At 40.4% G+C, this 19,620-nt stretch overlaps 1 protein-coding gene across 8 annotated transcripts in view; it reads left to right on the top strand.

The window, feature by feature from the left end:
• The window catches only part of CREB5 (cAMP responsive element binding protein 5), a 434,235-nt gene that overhangs the window by 333,308 nt on the left and 81,307 nt on the right, over positions 1 to 19,620 (top strand). For 6 of the 8 annotated variants that reach the window (XM_069586746.1, XM_069586745.1, XM_069586749.1 and 3 more), the window contains one exon: positions 5,688 to 5,798. The exons of the other annotated variants lie outside the window; for them this stretch is intronic. In XM_069586746.1, the coding sequence (XP_069442847.1) occupies positions 5,688 to 5,798 (111 nt within the window). The remainder of the gene's footprint in view (positions 1 to 5,687; positions 5,799 to 19,620) is intronic. 8 annotated transcript variants of the gene reach the window in all.

Raw genomic sequence — 19,620 nt, 5'->3', positions numbered from 1 at the left:
ACAATAATAATGATGGTACATAATAGGTGCTAACACATATGCATACATATTATGTTTTATTAATGATGCTAGCAGCATTTACTGAATGCTTACCTTGTGCCGATCACTCTCTAACCACCTCATTAACCTGTGAAACAACCCTCTCAGGTACATACTATTACTATCCCCATTTTTGAATGAAGAAAGTAAGGCAAAAAACAAGCTTGGCTGAGGAGCAGTGCCATTGAGTTTTGAACCTAGGAGTTCTCTCTCAACCCCTACATGATCCATACATTCTCTCCTTTCACTCTCACAAGAAACCTTTGAGGTATGCACTGCTCTTACCCTTACTTTGCAGAAGAGGAAACCAAGGCACAAGAGGCTGAGAAACTTGGTTAAGTGACTAAGTCAGTAAGAGCTTATTGTTGTTCACTCACTAAGTTGTGTCCGATTCTTTGTGACCCCATGAACTGCAGCACGCCAGGCTTCCCTGTCCTTCACTATCTCCCTGAGTTTGCTCAAACTCATGTCCCTTGAGTCAGTGATGCCATCCAACCATCTCATCCTCTGTGACCCCCTTCTCCTCTCACCCTCAATCTTTCCCAGCATCAGGGCCTTTTCCAGTGAGTCAGCTCTTTGCATCAGGTGGCCAAAGTGTTGGTGCTTCGGTTTCAGCATCAATAAGAGCAAGCGAGTGACAGAATCAGGTTTTAGATCCAGGTGGTCTGACTTCTAAGTTATTACACTATACCTCCCTGAAAACAATAGATTCACATAGAATGAAGATTCAGACTGTTTTAGAGCTAACCTGCTCTCCTGCCGCGGGATCCCCACTGTGTACATCTTCTTCCTCTCTGGCATTGTGCCTCAGTGCACATGCCTAGTGTTACCATTTTCAGGGCCATTGGGTTCTCAAAAGCCCTAGAGGTGACATGACAATTCAATTAAAATCCTCCCACAACAATATCAGGAATATTTTGCAGAATGTTTTTAGCATTCTAAGGAACTGTCTACATTTGTTATTTCATTTTGTTCTCACAGCAGTCCTGTGGGAATATGACTGCAGCCATTATCAATATACTTACTTTACCAATGGGAAGCTGAGGAGTACAACATTGGAGGGATTTGTCTAATGTCACACAGCTTGTAACGGAAGAGTTACAAGTTACAAGTGACTAGGATACGCATCTCTCCTCATGTTTTGCAGCCCAGATCATCCCAGAATGAGGAATTTACTCATTTATCTGGAAGCAGGGAGATGGAGAAAGGCTTGATGGCCCAACTGTAGCAACCTAGGTCTTCCCACTGTTCAGTGTCAGGTAGTTCAGGCTAGAAAGATTATTTGCAAAATGTTGTCAGAAGGACAGCTGAGCTGGCTGACTACCTGCCTCACTCACCTTAAATGTTTTGGATGAAGGAAAGCAGCACCATCCATACTGCAATCCCGGATTTCATTCAGCCTCACTAATGGCAAGAGACTTCTACCACAAGCCATTTTCATCCAGGCTTTAAATCCTTCTCATTTAAAACTGCTTCCTTTCAGAAATTCTATGCATTGTCCAGAAAAATATCACTGCAGTGACCTTTTTTCCCAATTTGAATAAACTGTGTACCATTCCCAGGGGCAAAGGTGGGGCATTTAGGCTGCAAAGACCCAGAGAAAAGGGTGCCTGGCATTGGTTTCCACCATATCACTTCATTGTACAATGGAGGAGTAGAACAGAAAAAGAGTCTTTAAAGTTTTAACAGAGAAGTCATGTACTTGAAATTTTTAAAAACTGTTGATGCTTCAGAATAGAAGCAAAGGATCAGGTACATGGTAAAGAGCCAGTGTAGATAACAGAGTCAGAGTTCAAACCCACGTCAGTGATGTGTACAGCTGTCATGAAAACAGTGTCCATCCAGAGTAGTGACTTTTAACTGGAATCAGTTTTGTCCTCCAAGGAATGTTTGGCAATATCTAAAGACACTGGTCATTGTCACAACTTGGGGTAAGTGCTGTGGGCATCTAGTGGGTTGAGGTCAGGGATGCTAAACACTGTACAATGCATAGGACAGTTACCAGGACAAAGAATTATTTGGCTCAAAATGTCAATAGTGCCAAGATTGGGAAGCCATGATCTGAAGTGACATTAATGTAACTAATGAAAATGAATGTAAGATATCTAAAAGCACATACTAAGAGTTTTAGGGCCTAGAAATTTGGGCCCTTTCTTCCTCATTATTGGGTTGCCAGCCCCTGTGCTATAATTTTAGCTTGTCAAGCAGGGACTTTCTGTAGAGTTCTTGTGTCCCCTGGCATAAAAAGATTAGTTTATATCTATAGGTGAAGGTGAGATTCTTAACTGATTTGTGGTACATGCTGTTAGGCTACATATTTCACAAAGCCCTAGGTCTGAAATAAATGATGACTCTGTTCATTCATTTATTTCTTAAACTTTTGTTGAGCTCCTTCTAAGGGCCAAGCTCTGTGCTAGATGCTGAAAATGTGGTGAAGGAGAAAATAGGCACTGCCTTCCAGGAGTTCACTGGGTCAGGATTTGTGATTTTGAAAGTCAAAAGCTGAAATTATTTGGGGATATGAACAGCCATTTATGATTACAAAAGCCCAGTGGACTGCAGACATTTTTGGCTCCTGTTTTCCAACTTATTTCAAGGAAAAAGAAGAAGCTCAAAAAAGATGATATCCTTTACCTGGATGTTTTACATACAGTGCTCAGTATTGCTTAGTATTCAGCAAAGCCACTCCCGTCTTCTGACCTCTTCTTTCTAGTCCACTCATTAAAGCCACACTCATGGGCAGAGCGTTTATTAGCACATAGCACCAAATAGTTGTTTTGAAGAGGCTCTTGGTAACCCCATATAATTACTTACGGGGAAAAATGCAATTTTTTTAAGATAGAGAAACCAGCCCTGTTTTTAGTATTCTGTTTAATTTGTGAGTCATAAGGTAGAAACAGTCATAGCCTGTAACTTTTCCAAAAAGTAGGCAGCATGGCTGACTCTGAATCCAGAAGCAGAAAGCAGGCTACTCTCACTTCTTTGTAAAATGGTGGCTCCGAAGCATGATGGAAAGCCCTGGACAATCATGTGTCCTTCTGAACAATCCTCCTTCCAAAAACTGAAAGCAGAAACTCCTTTGGGCTTTATTTCTCTTTAGGAGAAGGTCACTAATTTGAATAAAGGGTCAAATGCTAATCCCATTCTCCTACCCACCAGCCTCTGGAAAGTGGAAGTTATAAGTAATAAGCGTTTTTTAGAGAAATCTCCATGACTTAACAATTAGAGTACACAAATGTACTTTATGGCACTGAACTGTACACTTAAAAAGAGTTAAACTGGTAAATTTTAAGTTATGTATATTTTATGATGATTTAAAAAATAATTTAAAATAATTAGAATACCCAGGCTGCTTGAAGATGTAGGGGAATATGAGAATGAATGTAGCCAGCCCATATACTTTAATTCCAGACAATTCCAAAAAGCATCATTTGGATTTGCAAAGTATTTACATTGTATTAGGTGTTTTAGGGGATCTGGAGATGATTTAAACTATAGGGAAGGGTGCACGGAGATCCAAGCAGTCCATTCTAAAGGAGATCAGCCCTGGGTGTTCTTTGGAAGGAATGATGCTAAAGCTGAAACTCCAGTACTTTGGCCACCTCATGCAAAGAGTTGACTCATTGGAAAAGACTCTGACGCCGGGAGGGATTGGGGGCAGGAGGAAAAGGGGACGACAGAGGATGAGATGGCTGGATGGCATCACCGACTCGATGGATATGAGTTTGAGTGAACTCCGGGAGTTGGTGATGGACAGGGAGGCCTAGTGTGCTGCAATTCATGGGGTCGCAGAATCGGACACAACTGAGCGACTAAACTGAACTGAACTGATGCCTTTTATATGAGACTTAGGTACCTTGAAATTTAGTGTCAGAGAGGGGTCCTGGAACCAATCCCTGGAGAATATTGAGGGGCAACTCTATTTTATTTTGCTGAACTGGTGCACACAAAAGGTTTTGCTAGAGTGGTCTAGAAAGTTCGCCATCATTAAATAGCTCCTTTTGCAACAGTTTCACAAAGCCATACACTGCTAGATAACTGATAAACTAATTCTGGCTAAGGTATGGCTGATGATACTTCACTGTGATGTGATAGGAAGTGTGCCCCAATCATTCTTGACAAGGCTTTTAGCAAGTACCTCTGCTCGTCCACACATTGGTATCCTAACAATAACCCTGCCCTTGGGGTGGACACAGCAGGAATCGCAGTGATAATCTCAGCGATGGAAGGGACCTTGAAGGGTCATTTTGTTCAACTATTACTCTCAACTCTTATCTGTGAGGTTTCTATTCTACACTGTTTGATGAGCTCCTTTGATAAGGAACTCTATTTTCTAAGACTACCTAGGCTAACTTTGAGCGGAAACCTTGTTCCCTAAAATTTCCTAACGTTGTTTCCATTTCCATACTTTGGCAAATGGAAAACTTTTGCACTGAAGAAACTATTTCTCTCTTGAGGCAAGTTTAATTATTTTCTGTATGATTTCAGTATTAAGTACACTTGCATTATTCCTGTTCTTCAAAAAGTGTTAGTTTTCTACTAAATGGAAAATGTTTGTCAGACACAGTCTTTCTGACTGAAAAAGAGATTTGTTTTACTGATTCATTTTTTAACAGGGACACCCTGGAGACAAAAGCCAGAACTCAATTCAGATATTGATAATCAAATGTTAATTCTAGACACAAGGGTAGGCTAAAAGGGCAGTGGGGGGCGTTGATCACATGTCTTCAGTACCCACACTGCTTTCTTTACCTCCCAGAGCTCTAACCCTGCTGGGAGGCCTAAAACTGCTGCTGTGTAGAGTCAGACAAGGTTAACAGGGGAGAGAAGATGTGCCCTGGGCAGCCGCTCCTGCTGGACCATTTTGATGGTGGTCATGAGTTAGAGCGACAGAAAGACATATCATCTTTAAGGGGGTGGCTTTTAAAATGAATTTTTTCTTACTGCTAAAATGACTCACATTGCACTATAAAATTTGGGGAGAACACAAAAGCTGCAGCTATCTTGAGATAACCATTTGGTATATTCTATATCCTTCCAGGATTTTTCTAGGCATATGTTATTCTCTTTATAGCTGTGAAATAGAAAATCCCATGGATTTCTATTGGGGTCCCTAAGAGTAGGACACGACTGAGCGACTTCACTTTCACACATTGGAGAAGGAAATGGCAACCCACTCCAGTGTTCTTGCCTGGAGATTCCCAGGGACGGTGGAGCCTGGTGGGCTGCCGTCTGTGGGGTCGCACAGAGTCGGATACAACTGAAGCGACTTAGCAGCAGCAGCAGAAGCTATGAAAATAAGCTTGATGAGTAGTATTCAGAGTGTTCACAAAGTGAACACTTTGTGGAAGTGTTGCATGGTTTTGTGGAAGTATTGCCTGCTTTTGTTTGGAAATGATCTCCCATCACAATGTTGTTCTCTTTTGCATTGGACTTCTGCTCTAGAACACGTGGCTTTGGATGATTCTTTGCTGTGCCTGAGTTCAAGACTTAGCAGTACCTTGCTTACCCTTTACCAAAACTGCAGGTTTTCCCTGGATTTATTCACAGAAATTCTACACAATCCATTTGAAAGAGAAATGCAGCTTTGTCTATGATCTCAACTGCCTTTCTCAGACTTCTGATTCTGTTACTTTCCTTTCTCTTAGATGGAGAGACAAATGTCAGTGAACTCCAACCTCCTGGGAATGCAAGGTCCAAATCTCAGCAACCCCTGTGCTTCTCCCCAAGTCCAGCCAATGCATTCAGAAGCTAAGATGGTAAATAACAATTATAATCATCCTTTTCTTACTGTATGACTTTTTCTTTTGATTTCTGCTCTGACTTCCAAACTCCAGTTAAATGAGGTAGATGGCTCTGTCTTTGTTTTCAATGAATAGGTCTTTCTGTGGAAAAGCAGTGCAGAATTTGGCCCTCCTTTTGAGGCTATTAGTTACTGAACCTTGGCATGGGATGCTCATGTAACAAGCATTGGATCAGTGTGTGGCCTTAGTGAAAGGGACTTTTAGAAGTTTGGGGAGATCCATAAGAGTTGAGGTAGGATACACCCAAATATGTGTATATTTGTTCAGGAACTGAAATTAACAGAACAATCCAGAGTTTCTCTCCTTCAACGTAGTCACCATTTCAGTGCCACTCTTCCTGTCGCCAGAGCCACCAAAATAGATGTAATTTTTAAACATACAAGTAGTATGAAAATATTTTCATTTTTTTGTGTTATAGTCATCAGATGTGACATTGATTTGAAAAGACCAGAGTCTTGTTTTCTCCTGGGGTAACTGCAGCTCACATTGAAATGTACGATTTCAGGTGACATTTAGTGACTTTTAACATATGAGATTGATGTGCACTGAAGTCATTCTTTCCAATCAAAGTGATAGATTCATGCATTTATATCCTACTAAATATTAATAAAAGCAATGCCTGTTGGTCTTGGCCATATAAAGTCAATTTTCTGGTTACATTTAGCAAAATTACTTGAAGGAATAATTCAGTTTTTGTATACATTCTGACACCACAGTTGGTAAGGTGTCAGATGCCAACAAAATGCACTGCAGCAAAGTTTTTTGTATCTGATGTTGGGTAAAGATAGCTTTTGCTAGAAGCTGGAGATTTTTTTGCTTTGCTGAGTGACAGCATAGGGACCATGTCGGAAGGCTGAGGTTGGATGTTATTGACACCTCTGAAAATTAGCCATCAAAATCCAGAGACTTTGTCTTTAATGACAGTAAGTGTTTTGGACGCTGGCTTTGGTCGCTTTCTCTTGGAAATTTCTCTCATTTGACTTGCACCTTCTTAACCCAAGGAAGCAACTGAACTCCCAGTGTTGGCTACCCTGGGCACATAAAGTCTGTGGTTGGGAGAGGTCTCTTTGCTGGGCCACAGTCCCTGTGACATGCCAAATGGCACCAGCATCTTCAGCAAAGCTCGTTAAATCTTTTTGGAATCGGCAAATATTTTTTCAACTCAAGCCCTGCTGAGCCAAACCAAATAATTGCTGGCAGAGTAAAATCCAAACTGGCATCTGTTTTGGAGACCAGAGTAATGCCATTTACATTTTTTTAGAGGAAAATAAAAAATGAACTGTGAAGGTACTTAAGCAAGAAACAAAATTAAGTTATTCATGTGTATGAATAAGTGTTCTGGGTCTAAAACATTAAATGCTACTTCTTCAGCCGGATTATTTCTAAATCACCTAGTTTAGTTCAGGGTCTGTATCTCTTTTGAGAGACCCCACCAGACAAACTTGAAGGAGATTCTAAAACACAATTCCAAATGAAATTTCCCTGCCAGTTGAATTTTCCTGAATTGTATGCCACCGTTCGACTCAGAAGTATCCTCTCCCTCTTCTTGCTGGCAAAGAAGGAAAATGCTTCCAAAGGGAGTCCAGGTTTACAGTTATTTATATGCATGAAATAAGAACATATGATAGGGCAGATTAATAGTGAATAATATCAGCAGGAGACAAAAGGGAATTGGACTGTGCTTATAAAAATAGTGTTACCCTGCAAATGTTTGTCAAGTTAAATTTTGAGCAGGCATACTCCTCTGCTGATTCATGTTCTAAGTGAATGAATATTTCCAGATCCATGATGTCTGGGCAAATGAACTGTATCATAGAGCTGATACAGCTTTTCCCTCTGCTCCAAACTCCCACCTCCTAACCCTGTTTTTGCCAATACAAAGTTGGATTCCTGTTCATCCAAAGGGAAAAATTGTAATATTGGCCACTTATATTTTGGAAGAATAGCATTTACCTAGTAGCTTGGAAAAGCGTTAAGTAAATGGCTTTTAATACATTACTCAGCATCCCTGTTCCGATTTCTGCTCACTTTATTCACTGGAGAAACTAGTTATTGCTACCTACTCACTGTACAGTATTTTCTAGCAGCTTTGGGTTGCTTAGACAAAAAGTTTTCATGAAATAGAAAGTAGAGAAGAAAAAAAAAAAATCCTCCCTGATATTAATGTCAGCCAGAGCCTCCACAGGTTTCTCAGAACTACGGGCTTTGTTGTTCTATGCCTAATTTTCTTCCTGTGTAAAAGCTGGAATGGATTCCAGATTTCAGCTAAGACTCTTGTTTCACTGTTTTCAAGGACTTTTCCAGAGGTCACACATGGGCTATTGTGATGAAGGCACTCTGTGGGGTGTGTGCTCAGAGCGCACGAGCAGCCAGAGAGCCGCCTGGGAGGTATTGCCCACCCCACGACGCTGCAGACCTCTCCCCTTGGGACCAGGCTGTCCATTTTATAGTCCCTTTTGGCCACTGACAGATGTCATCATCCCGAATCTCTGGTGAAACTCAGAGGTCCTGGAGGTGGACAGAAGCATAAGGCAGGATTGCTTTCCATGTACAGCTTTGTTAGAAGCTGATAACTGATTGTTCGATAGAATGCATCCATTCTCCTTGCCCCAAATGGGTCATTTCACCTCTGGGAGAGAGCAAACCAGTGTCCCCAGTAAACTCTCCAGGGCATTAGTCTGCGACATCCTAAATTGAAATCACACGTGTTCCTCTTTTGATTTAATGTGTATTAGTATCAAGCCGTGCACTTTGGTGGACTGTAGTCACATCTGTCCAAGCTGATTTTATCATAGGTCTGGCAAATGATAATTTAGTGTTACGGATATTTCTTCTGAAGAATTAAGCCAACAAACATATGGCTTCACAATAATACAAGTAGATATGTGCATACTGGATTTTTGTCTCAGGGTCAGAGCAGATTCAGAGGTGTGAGAGCCTCCCACCTTTCTAACTACACAGGACGGTAGGCTCTTCCTCCCAGATTCCTAGGATCAGTGGGTGTCTTTCATGAAAATAGGTCTGCTAGAAGGAAATTTCGGAGAAGGCAATGGCACCCCACTCCAGTACTCTTGCCTGGAAAATCCCATGGATGGAGGAGCCTGGTAGGCTGCAGTCCATGGGGTCGCTAAGAGTCGGACACGACTGAGCCACTTCACTTTCACTTTTCACTTTCATGCATTGGAGAAGGAAATGGCAACCCACTCCAGTGTTCTTGCCTGGAGAATCCCAGGGACGGGGAGCCCGGTGGGCTTCCATCTATGGGGTCGCACAGAGTCGGACACTATTGAAGCAACTTAGCAGCAGCAGCAGCAGCAGCAGAAGGAATTTTTCACTGGAAATCTGGTAGACAGTTTTAACACTCAAAGGGGAACGAGAGAGAAGGAGGGGGATGAGCAGAGAGAAAGGGAAGGAAGAAGGAGACAGAACGGGTAGGAAATGCAAACCAGACTGGGATCCTGTTTCCAGCCTTTGGTGGGTGTGCGTGGCTCTGCAATGATGTAGATGCGGTGCTCTCAGTCTGTAGATTTGTGCTCATTCCTATTGGTGAAAATTAGACCAATTCTATCTAATTGTTTCACAGGTTTATCTTTTCTTTTTTAAAGAAGTCAATAATAGGGTTTGGAAAATAAGTAAAGCATGGGGAGAGCTTGTCCAAACATCTGTCTGGAGTCTCATATACGATGAGATAACAACTATTATATTGAAACTGATGATGAGGATGGCATATAAACAGCCTTTCATAGAGGGCACTGGCCACTCTGCCCAGGAGTCACCATCGGTTTGGATAGGGGTAGGAAGCCTAGGAAACAGTGATGCCAAGGAGAAGTTATGTATAGCTCTGACCTGAAATTATTCTCAGGATGGCCCCATAACAGGGATATTGTCCCCATTTTATAACTCAGAACGAGCTTTAACTAGTTAAAAAAAAAAACTGGCCCAATGACATATCACTTAGCAAAAGCTAAAGTTTCAGACTCTAATGGCAAAGCATTTTCATCACAACACTGATCCTTTAGATAAAAATATACAGGTTCCAGGTGTTGGTAAGCAGCAGATTAAATCAAATTCATTTTAGGTTAATTTATATGTACAGACAAATGGGAGACAAGGATGGCTAGGACAGTATAGACCTCTAGATAACCTGTAAAAATGTGGAGTCGTTGGTTAGTATGGACCTTACTGCTTAGTTTAACCAAAGCTCTATGGCTGTACTGATTGGTCCAACCTCACTGCCTCATTCCAACTCATTTTAATCGTGACATTTCTCGTTTTACATGTGTGTCTCCCCGATTTGATTGATTGGAAGCTCCTTGATAATAATCCTTGCATTGTGTAAGCTCTTTGTACTGAGAAAGGCCCCATGAATGAGAACTGAATTTAATTGACTTGAATTGAATTAAAATTATGAGAAGGGACCAAACCCTAGCCCTGGAAATGAGAATGAGATGGAGTGGGTAGGGGGCAATGATGGGGCTAAGAAGGGTAGGAAAACATTATTTAAATGCTTAGCTAAGTATTCAGGTTGTAAAGAGTAGCTATCTACATTTGATTTGTTTGAGAGACATCTAGAAACAATAGCCGTCTTATTTTTTTTCCTTGAGAGGGAAGCAGTACATCTGTTCCTTAGAAAACAGAACTGGGAATATCATTGCCCTCTGAGGAATTGAGAGCAATCAGTACTAAAGGCTGTTTCTTCCATTGTGATGGACTGACTGTGCTGTGTTTTGGTCACCAACAGTCAATACCTCATCCAGTTAGGTTTATTGTTCATTGAATGAATATATAAATATATGCATTAATGAATGAATGAAAGAAACCATAGGATTGGAGTGTCAAGGCCTTTTAGAGATAGAAGGTGCTTGCCCCAATTCCTCATTTCCTAAGTAAGGACAGAAAAACCTGGCAAAGACTTCAGGAGATCAAGCTATCATTTAAACACAAAGCTGGGCCCCAACTCAGGCCTTCAGCCTTCTACACAGAATTGTGCTTTTGCCATCAGCTGTACCAATAAATTACTAACAGTGCTTCTTTTTTTGGCTAATAGTTTCTTCCTGGCAGATTGGCAGATGAGAACCGGGGTGGCATAGTGAGCAATCCATGGTTAAATCTCTACTTTGTTTTGAATGTCAACCTGGGTGTGTTTGTGTTTGCCTTTTCCCTCCCTAATTATCGAGCTGGATAACTGTTTGCCTACAGTGCCCTTTGGCCACCCACTGTCCAATAGATAAATCACAGAGAAGTCTGGCTCCATATGGAGTTGCCTGGAAAATTTATACACATGAAAAGACAGTCTCCAGGTAACATCTCTCTGGCACTCTTGAGAAATGCAGTCCTTCGATTTCCCTATTTGCTTTAATCATCCCCAGCTTCACTTCCTAAATGTCTAGGAATAAAAAAGCAGGGAATAAATAGGCTGTCTGCTTCTCAAAAGCTTTGTGGCAAGGCAGGAAATGCTGTTGACTTGAAAGACGCCCTCCTTCACTTGCCAGCAGCTATGTGGCCCTGTAGCCAGTGATCAAAATGTGATGATAGGCTAATCCAAGGAGACCACTCTTTTCAGAATCCTGCTCCTTTGGTGCTATGAAAAAACACTGTCCAGTATGAAGGTGAATAGGAATTAGGTAAGATTCTGTGACAACAACAGCAAAAATCTGAACTCTTGACGGATATCATTTTAAGGGCAGTATAAAACACCGCAGTAGAAAACAATAATTGTTAACATTAATTAATCACTTGTTATGTGGTGGCAGAAATTATGTTAAGCATCTTACAGTACATTATTTCATTTAATTCTTGAAACAATCCCCTGAGGGAGGTACTATTCTCAATCTTGCTTTATAAATGGATAAACTAAGAGACTGAGTAATTTGTGAAGAACATACAAGCTGATTAAGAAGAAAACAATGGTGTTGGGATGTTAACCCAGGTATTGGGCTCTTGCTCCTGACCCTAAACAATAATGTTTTGCCAGCAGTGGGAATGTTCGTCTTTTGAATTTGTATTAGTAGAGCACTTTCCAAACTGTAAAGTATACATTGTCTCCTTGGAGCCTGATAGCAACCCCTATAAGGTCAACAGGGAAGTATTACCATCTTCGTTTTATAGACACGGAGAGTTTTCTAAGTGACTTTACATCATGATTCAGTAGCATAAGCAGGCCCTGAGCCCAAGTCTTTGATTTTTGTCCTGTTTCTACTATAACATCCCTGACCCTGGAGTCCTCATGATAACTTATTCTGAATCAAAGCAAGTCCTTATAAAAGTAAAACTCAGTGGTATTAAAGGGGGATGAGACGCAAATTAATTGCTAGGCCGGGTAACCTATTAACTTCTCTAGTCCTCATCATCGAAACACTGGAGAGAAGGCTGATTCATATTTCTGTCTGGCCAGGACACGTGCTGAATTAAAGGACTAAAAGCAACAAATCTGAGAGCTCATAGAAGCCCTGAGTCCTTTTTCTTGGCTGAAATATAACCTTTCACATGCTATTACCACTTCACCCATTTAAACTGTAGAAAGCTTAGTTGGGGAATATATCATCTTTTTTGGTACAATGTAAACGGTTAGATTGTAAGATCATTGATAGGTGCTAACAACCATTTATTTATATTGCCATAGAACAGAATAAATTCCTACAGTGTTTACATTCCTTGTGCTAATCAGGATCCTAAATATATGGGATTATACATTTGATTGTATTTGTTTTGAAAATGAGAATTTGAGAGATGATCAATTGCTTATGAATCACCAAATTCTAAAGCAGGAAAGGAGCTCAAGGATTATTTTAGCAAAATTCTTTCCTTTGAGAAACAACAGTCTGAAGTTCCAGTTAATACCTGGTCTAAGGTCACATAGCTAATTAGCAAAAGAAGGGGAATTAGAACCCGGATTCCAGGTTTTCAGTTTAGTACTTCACTCTCCATGTGCCAGTCAGGAATTGACAGAGAAAGCCATTTGCTGGTTGCCGTGACAGTGAACTTTCTAAGTCTCCCGAAGCATTGGCTATAGCGTTTGGTTAGTGAGGCAAAGTACCTGGGAAGAAGAGGATCAGTCAGCTTTTCCCTTTTATATCAAATAGGAGTTGAAGTTCGTCATCCAAATGCCTGAATGAATGGGTTCAGTTTTCTATAATTATTCCTGAGACCTGGGGGTTCTCAGCATGAGACCACTAAGCTATTCTTGATCACGCAGAGTGTGGATTCATAATGAGTATTGCATCTCTTGGTATTCGGTATAAACTGCCTTGATTTTGCCTGCCACTGAGCAAAAGTAAAGTTCCCACATCTCATTGCTGTGTGTTTTGGGACTGCGTGGACCTTACTTGGGCTTTTGGAGATATGTTTCTCGTTGGTGTGGAGCAGTGACAGAGCTCTCCAAGCACCCAGCACAAAGCAGTATTGAAATGTCCCTTTCCATCGACTCTCTCTGGGCTCTCCCTTCCTCCACCCTCAGTAGAGTCTTCACATACACACACTCAGACGGTCTCCTAGGACTCATTGTCTTCCCAGTTTTCTTTCTTTCTCTTTCTGCAAGTATCCACCCTGTTTTGGTAACCATGGCAACGGGTGAAACACAATCCCAATATTTGCTCGCTGCCTCTGTCACCCAGCCCAGCACGCGCATCGCCGGCTCTTGTTTTTGTGTTTGTTTAACGTTCCCAAGCCTGAAGTCAAATGCATCTGGGCAAGGACGCTGTGCACGGTCAGTCTGGTTCGGAACACCCCCTCTCAGACAGTCTTCAGGCACGTCTTCTTTGTGTATTTGTGTACGTGTGTGTGTGCGCGTGTTTCCTTGTCTGCTTTGCAACGCTGTACAAATAAGTTCAGCTTGTGTAAGAATAGCCAAGGGGGAAAAAAGGATATTTTATAAACCTTGTTACAAGAAGTTCTGCTTTGCAGTGATATATTTTGGTCTTTTTCTTGGACTTTATGTTGCTTACCCTTTCCAAGATTTTTGCCAGCACAACTAATAACGAAAGTTTGCTTTGTACTTTGGGATGATGGTTCTGCCTTGATTTGGTGTTTTATGTGGCAAATACAGCAGATCTGTCAGAAAAGTTGTGCCTTGGGGGGGGGATGGAAAGCAGAGCATGGGGGCAGACAGAGGAGGAAAAGTTTTTCTAAAGGTTTGGGATTTTTCTTTTGTTAAGAAAAGAAAGTAAATGAGAAAATCCCGTCTTCAAATCCAAAACTAACCAGGAGTGTATTTTTCCTATTGGTATCCTTTAGAATGGTCTTTCTATCCCTTGTTTGTTGGAAAATCTAGCTGTACTGTAGTACTCCATATTTTATATATTTTGTTTGCCTTAGTATGAATAAGATGAATCATTAGGTTCTCTGAATCGGTGAGTCCCAACAATAAGAATAAATACATTAAGTATTTTTTATTTTGAAATCCTATTTACTGTCACCAGACAGAAGATGTGTTTAAGGACAAGATTTTCATCCAACTGTGGCCTTGGATTCTAGAGATTAAAAGTGCAGAGACAAGGCAGTAACCTGATTTCAGTAGCAAGCCATCATCTGAGGAAAAGGAGGGAACAGGAGCACACTTGGATAGAATTTCAGAGCTGGCAAGTGTTTCACTTGCACCCTTCCCTAGACTGTCCTTCTTCTCCCTTTTGGCACCGCTGCATGGGAATGTGCCCGTGTTTCCAGGGTACCAGTCCTGTGTCCCTCCCAGCCCCTCCTGTTCCGCTCAGCTCCAAGTATCACGATCACTCTCTGAAAGGCCCTCCCAGGAGCCTGGCGATGTTCTGAGGGCTTCTGGCTCTCTCTGGCTGCCTTGCCTCTCCTATCCTATTTCCTCTGCCTGCAAACAGTACTCCACTTTTTAAAATAAGACTTAGTTCAAATGTACATTTCCAGCAAAGTCTTCTCAACTGCCTCAGGTAGGCAGAAGCCATGCCTTCTGCTGGGGTAGACTCCATTTGAACCTTGCTTATCGCTTCTTTGTAGAGGCTTTATTGCCTGTGTCCCTGCCTCACTGCCAACCTGTGAATTCCTTGAGTATAGAGGCCAATGTCATGCCATGTCCCAGGGCTGGCATCTTTCCTGTGTGTTCTAGGTGCCCAGTAAAAACGTTTATTGATAAAATGAAGGAAAGAAAAGCTGATAAACCAATTTAGATGGAAATATTACTGTGACTTACTATGCTGCCCAGTACACTTGGGCTTTTTTTTTTTTTTTTTTTTAAGTTCCAGGGATAAGGTAGGACATAACTCAGATGATTGATTCACCAGTAGTAGAATTTCAGGACCCATGACAAGTGGGTGGGAGAGAGATATTTGAGCAGGTGAGAATCCTTCCCACAATTTCCCAAATCCCTGCATTGGTATCTGGGCTTCTTCCTACCACAGTCAAGTGCAGCTCTGCAGAGAAGCCCTGCCTGCGACTTCTGGTGTATGTCCTGCTTTTAAAAAATTTCACATGCTATTATGAGCATTTGCTCATATCACACAATATCTTTTGAAAATATCTTATTAATTGTATAATTTATCCTATGGCTATCACATTAAAAAATTCACTTTATTTCTATTTCTGGGTATTTAGATTTTCTCTACTAGAATTAACCCTTTGATTAGAAAAATAAATCAAACAAAAAGCTGATCTGAAATTATTTAATTACATCTTTGATTATTTCCTTAGAATAGATTCCCAGAATTAGGATTACCAAGTCAAAAGGAATATGCATTTTAAAGACTTGGTATATATATATATATATATATATATATATACACCAAATTTCTTAAAATTTACACTAATTTTCATTAATTCCTGTTACATAGGAGGATATCTGTCTTATAGCATTTTCAGAATTATTAAACATTCTCATTTCTAAACAGAATCTTAGTTTTGATTTGCATTTCTTACATTATAATAAGTTTACACATCTTTTTCTATATTTGTTTGCAACTTGATTTTTCTCTTTGGTTACATTTCTGCACTTTCAGGCAATTTTTCTTCATTGGGGTGAGTATTGGAATGCAGGGAACAAACGATAGAGCAGGTTATCCTTTCTCTGCTGCATTTTTTCAAGTTCTTAATAGTTAGCTGCCCTTACCACCTTACTTTACTAATTATATTTTTGTTTCTAAAACTCAATGCATGTCTCAAAATATATTTAGTAGTTTTGTTCATATGACTTTTTTGCTTGGATGCACAGTGTTTGGAGGGTTTAAGAAATCTCCTTACCCTTTCTGATTTTCATAGTTATTTGACTTATTTATTGCAAAAGTGTTGGCTCCCCTGGGAATATGAATGTATTTCTTCCGCATTTTCTGTGTTTACCTAACCAAGCCTTTGCTTATTTAAATATAAACCTGAGTACCTTAAATAAACTGAAGTTACGTTTGTGTCTCTCACATTTACCTGAGATAGGATTATATGGATCCTACTCTTATCCCCTTTAAGAGACATCAACCTCTGACCATTCTTATTTCACCCACATGAGGGAAGTATATGGATTTATACTGATTGAATTTGATCATTACTGCTGGATATATGTTACCACTGGATGGTTAAATGTCACTGAATCTATTCTCAAGCAAGAAAGTTAAACTGAAAATATAAAGTAGCTTAATTCTCATGGAGTGATATTAATGGAGTATTATTTTAAGGTTGCATGAGTCCTATGTTAGCCAGACTGTAACCTCCTTCATAGTGCCTAGGCTCCCTCAGAGGAAGTATCTGACTACCTAACACAGAGTTGGCACAAAATGTCTGTTTGTCAAATCAGTGAGTGTGAGTAACTAATTGTATAATAATATCAAACAGGCATTGAATGCTGATTATGGGCCGTGTGACCATGTGATTTTTATGTTGTAGAGATTCAGGGAGGAACTGCACATAAAGCTCTCAGAGTAGGCATTTACATGTATCCTCAGCTTATTCCGTCCTCACAACTGTCCTAGGAGGTAGTATCTCTGTTGTGGTTTGCTTGTGTGTTTATGGAAGTATAGTTGATTTACAGTGTTGTGTTAGTTTCCGGTATATAGCACAGTGATTCCGGTGTATGCATGTGTGGATATCGGATTTCAGATCTGTACATGTGAGATGTATATCAGAGCTCCTGCATAGGCCATCAGTGTGTCTGTGCTCAGTTGTGTCTGACTCTTTGCAGCCCTATGGGCTGTAGCCTACCAGGCTCCTCTGTCCATGGAAATTTCCAGGCAAGAGTACTGGAGTGGGTTGCCATTTCCTACTCCAGGGGATCTTCCTGACCCAGGGATCAAAGCCAGGTCTCTTGTTTCCTTCATTGGAGGGCAGATTCTTTACCACCAGCACCATACCTAGCATGCTAGGTTGCTTCAGTCGTGTCCGACTCTGTGACCCTACGGACTGTAGCCTGCCAGGCTCCTCTGTCCATGGGATTCTCTAGGCAAGAATACTGGAGGGGGTTGCCATGCCCTCCTCATGTCAGAGAACAGTGCCCAAGATCACTAAGCCAACCCAAGACAGACTGAGAATTTGAACCCTACTCTGAAATCTGACCCTCATGCTGGATCTCTGTTTTAGCAATCTAAAAACAGCATGTTGACTATTCTAGTAGGGGTGGAAGCTGTGTTAATTAACTGGCAAATATTTATTATTAGTGTCAACTATGTACTAAGCCCCCCCCTTTTTTTTTCAAGCAGTAGACTCCTGACATTTCTGAGAGTTTTGCCTGGCATTGTTTTGAATCCCCAAACCCATGGAGGTAGCAAGTCACCTCCATGTACCCGGGAAAACTGGCAGAGAAACCGCATCAGATGGAGGGTCCTTCTCAGAGCTTTGGAGCAACTGTAGTTTAAATCTGCACCCCAGCAAAAGTTCAAACTACTTTAGGTCTTGGAATTTGAGGGTAATTTTTTAATATTTGAAACCTTGAATGTTAAATTAGATAATACCAGATCTCTGTGTCTTTAACAATAATGTTAATAATGATTGATTGCTCATAATTTAAAATCTGTAGAATATTTCCCACCTTTCACACAGATAGTCAATCAAGCTAGCCTCTTATGGGTTTTATGGCTCTCAACTGGAATTAAGAACAAGATGAGTTTGCTTTTTGTCTTTTCTTTGAGAAGTAGAATAAACTATTGGTTGAGAACAAAGACCCTCCAATCAGATTGCCTGGCTCTATATCCTAGCTGCACAACCTGAATGCTTAACTCTCTGTTCCTCATTTTCTTTTCTATAAAATGGGGATAATGGTAGGGACTCACTTACAGAGTTATTTTCAGGATTATGTGAGGTACTATAGGGAAATCGTCTGACACAATCCCTGGCACACAGTAATTCTCTTTATATATTATTTTCTTTCCTATTTTCCCCCTGCTTCAAAGGATCCTCCTCTTTCTTTTACTGGGTTTAATTCATGATATTTAAAACATACTTGTACAAAGTCCATAGTCTCATAAAAGAGAAAACTGAGACTAAGAGAGATTAAGTACCTTACCTTTGATCATTCAGCAAAGTCGTGGTAAACTCAGTTATAGAATTCAACTCCTAGTTTTGATTAATGCACTAAATTACTCTGCTCCTTAAAGGGACTTAGATATGGAAACCCATGGGAGTTACACAGCTGTTGCTTTGAATTCACCAATTAATTGAAATATGTAAAAATAAAAATGACTTATAAAAAGGTTTTTAAATAGTTAAAAGCTTATTTTAGAAAGCAGAGTTCAATGCAGCATACTTTTGAATCTCAAACACATGTTCTTGTTTTATGGTTTGGAGGTTCACAAACATATGAATATGAAAACATTTTTGTAACATTAAATATTTTCATGTTAAAATATTAGGGCTAAAATTACAGAAAAGACGAAAGGCTCACCAAGAAATATATATTAAATTCCACTGCCTAAAATAGACTTTTAGTATGTCTGTACAAATTACTTGAAATTATACAAATATTTGGGATATGTCTAGCCACGAGACTCAACTATGTACCCTAAAATGACATGAGCAGTACCATGCCAACTTTCAGCATTTATTTTCTTCCAAAACACCAAGGATCGTTATTGGTTTAAATGAGAATTTCCCTTTTGCTTTGCAAATGGGTTTGGAAGAAATGCTGGGGAAGGAGAGCTCTCCAGTCAGTCACTTGGATGGAGGTGGTTGAGTCTCTAGTATGTGGTTAAGAAGGCGCTTTGCCAACATACCCTTTGGAACAACCATACCCGTGATAACAGAGTGTGAAGACCTGATTATTTTCAAATCTGATGAATGATCCCAGCTGTTCTATAGATCAGTATGGGGTATGTGAGAACTTGGGATCACAGCAAAAGCATGTTTATCTCACTCCATCATTGCAGTGAACTTTATCTCCTGGGAATTTTCTTAGAGAGCAAGTCTGGACAGAGTCATGGCTTAATGACCAGGAGCTCTACAAGCACTGTTCCTCAGCTCCAGTGATGCAGAAGACAGGGCCTGCATTTGTAAGGAAAGATAAGCTAAAGAGCCGTGCATGTTTCTTAGACAAAGATAATTTGTCACGTCGCTACCATCAATCCCTTAGTTCCCACAGCTCACTTGGTTCCAAGAGATCTGCTTTGGAGATTAGTTATATATGTAAATGTGTCTCTACCAGTCCACCAAGCCATTAGTTCTTTTATTCATCCTTTCATTGAAAACACTATGGAGCCCCTCCAAAATACCCGTGTTATATTTGGTTTTTGGAGATAAAACTGTGATTAAGACTTAACTATAGGAACTTACAGTCCAATGAGGGAATCTGGTAAATATATAGATAGCTAAGTATATTGTGATATATATTATGATAAAGTAAAGT

Source organism: Ovis canadensis, chromosome 4 (assembly GCF_042477335.2).
Source record: "Ovis canadensis isolate MfBH-ARS-UI-01 breed Bighorn chromosome 4, ARS-UI_OviCan_v2, whole genome shotgun sequence".
NCBI lineage: Eukaryota > Metazoa > Chordata > Mammalia > Artiodactyla > Bovidae > Ovis > Ovis canadensis.
The sequence above is the reverse complement of the archived record's forward strand: the minus strand, read 5'-3'. Positions and strand labels throughout refer to the sequence as shown.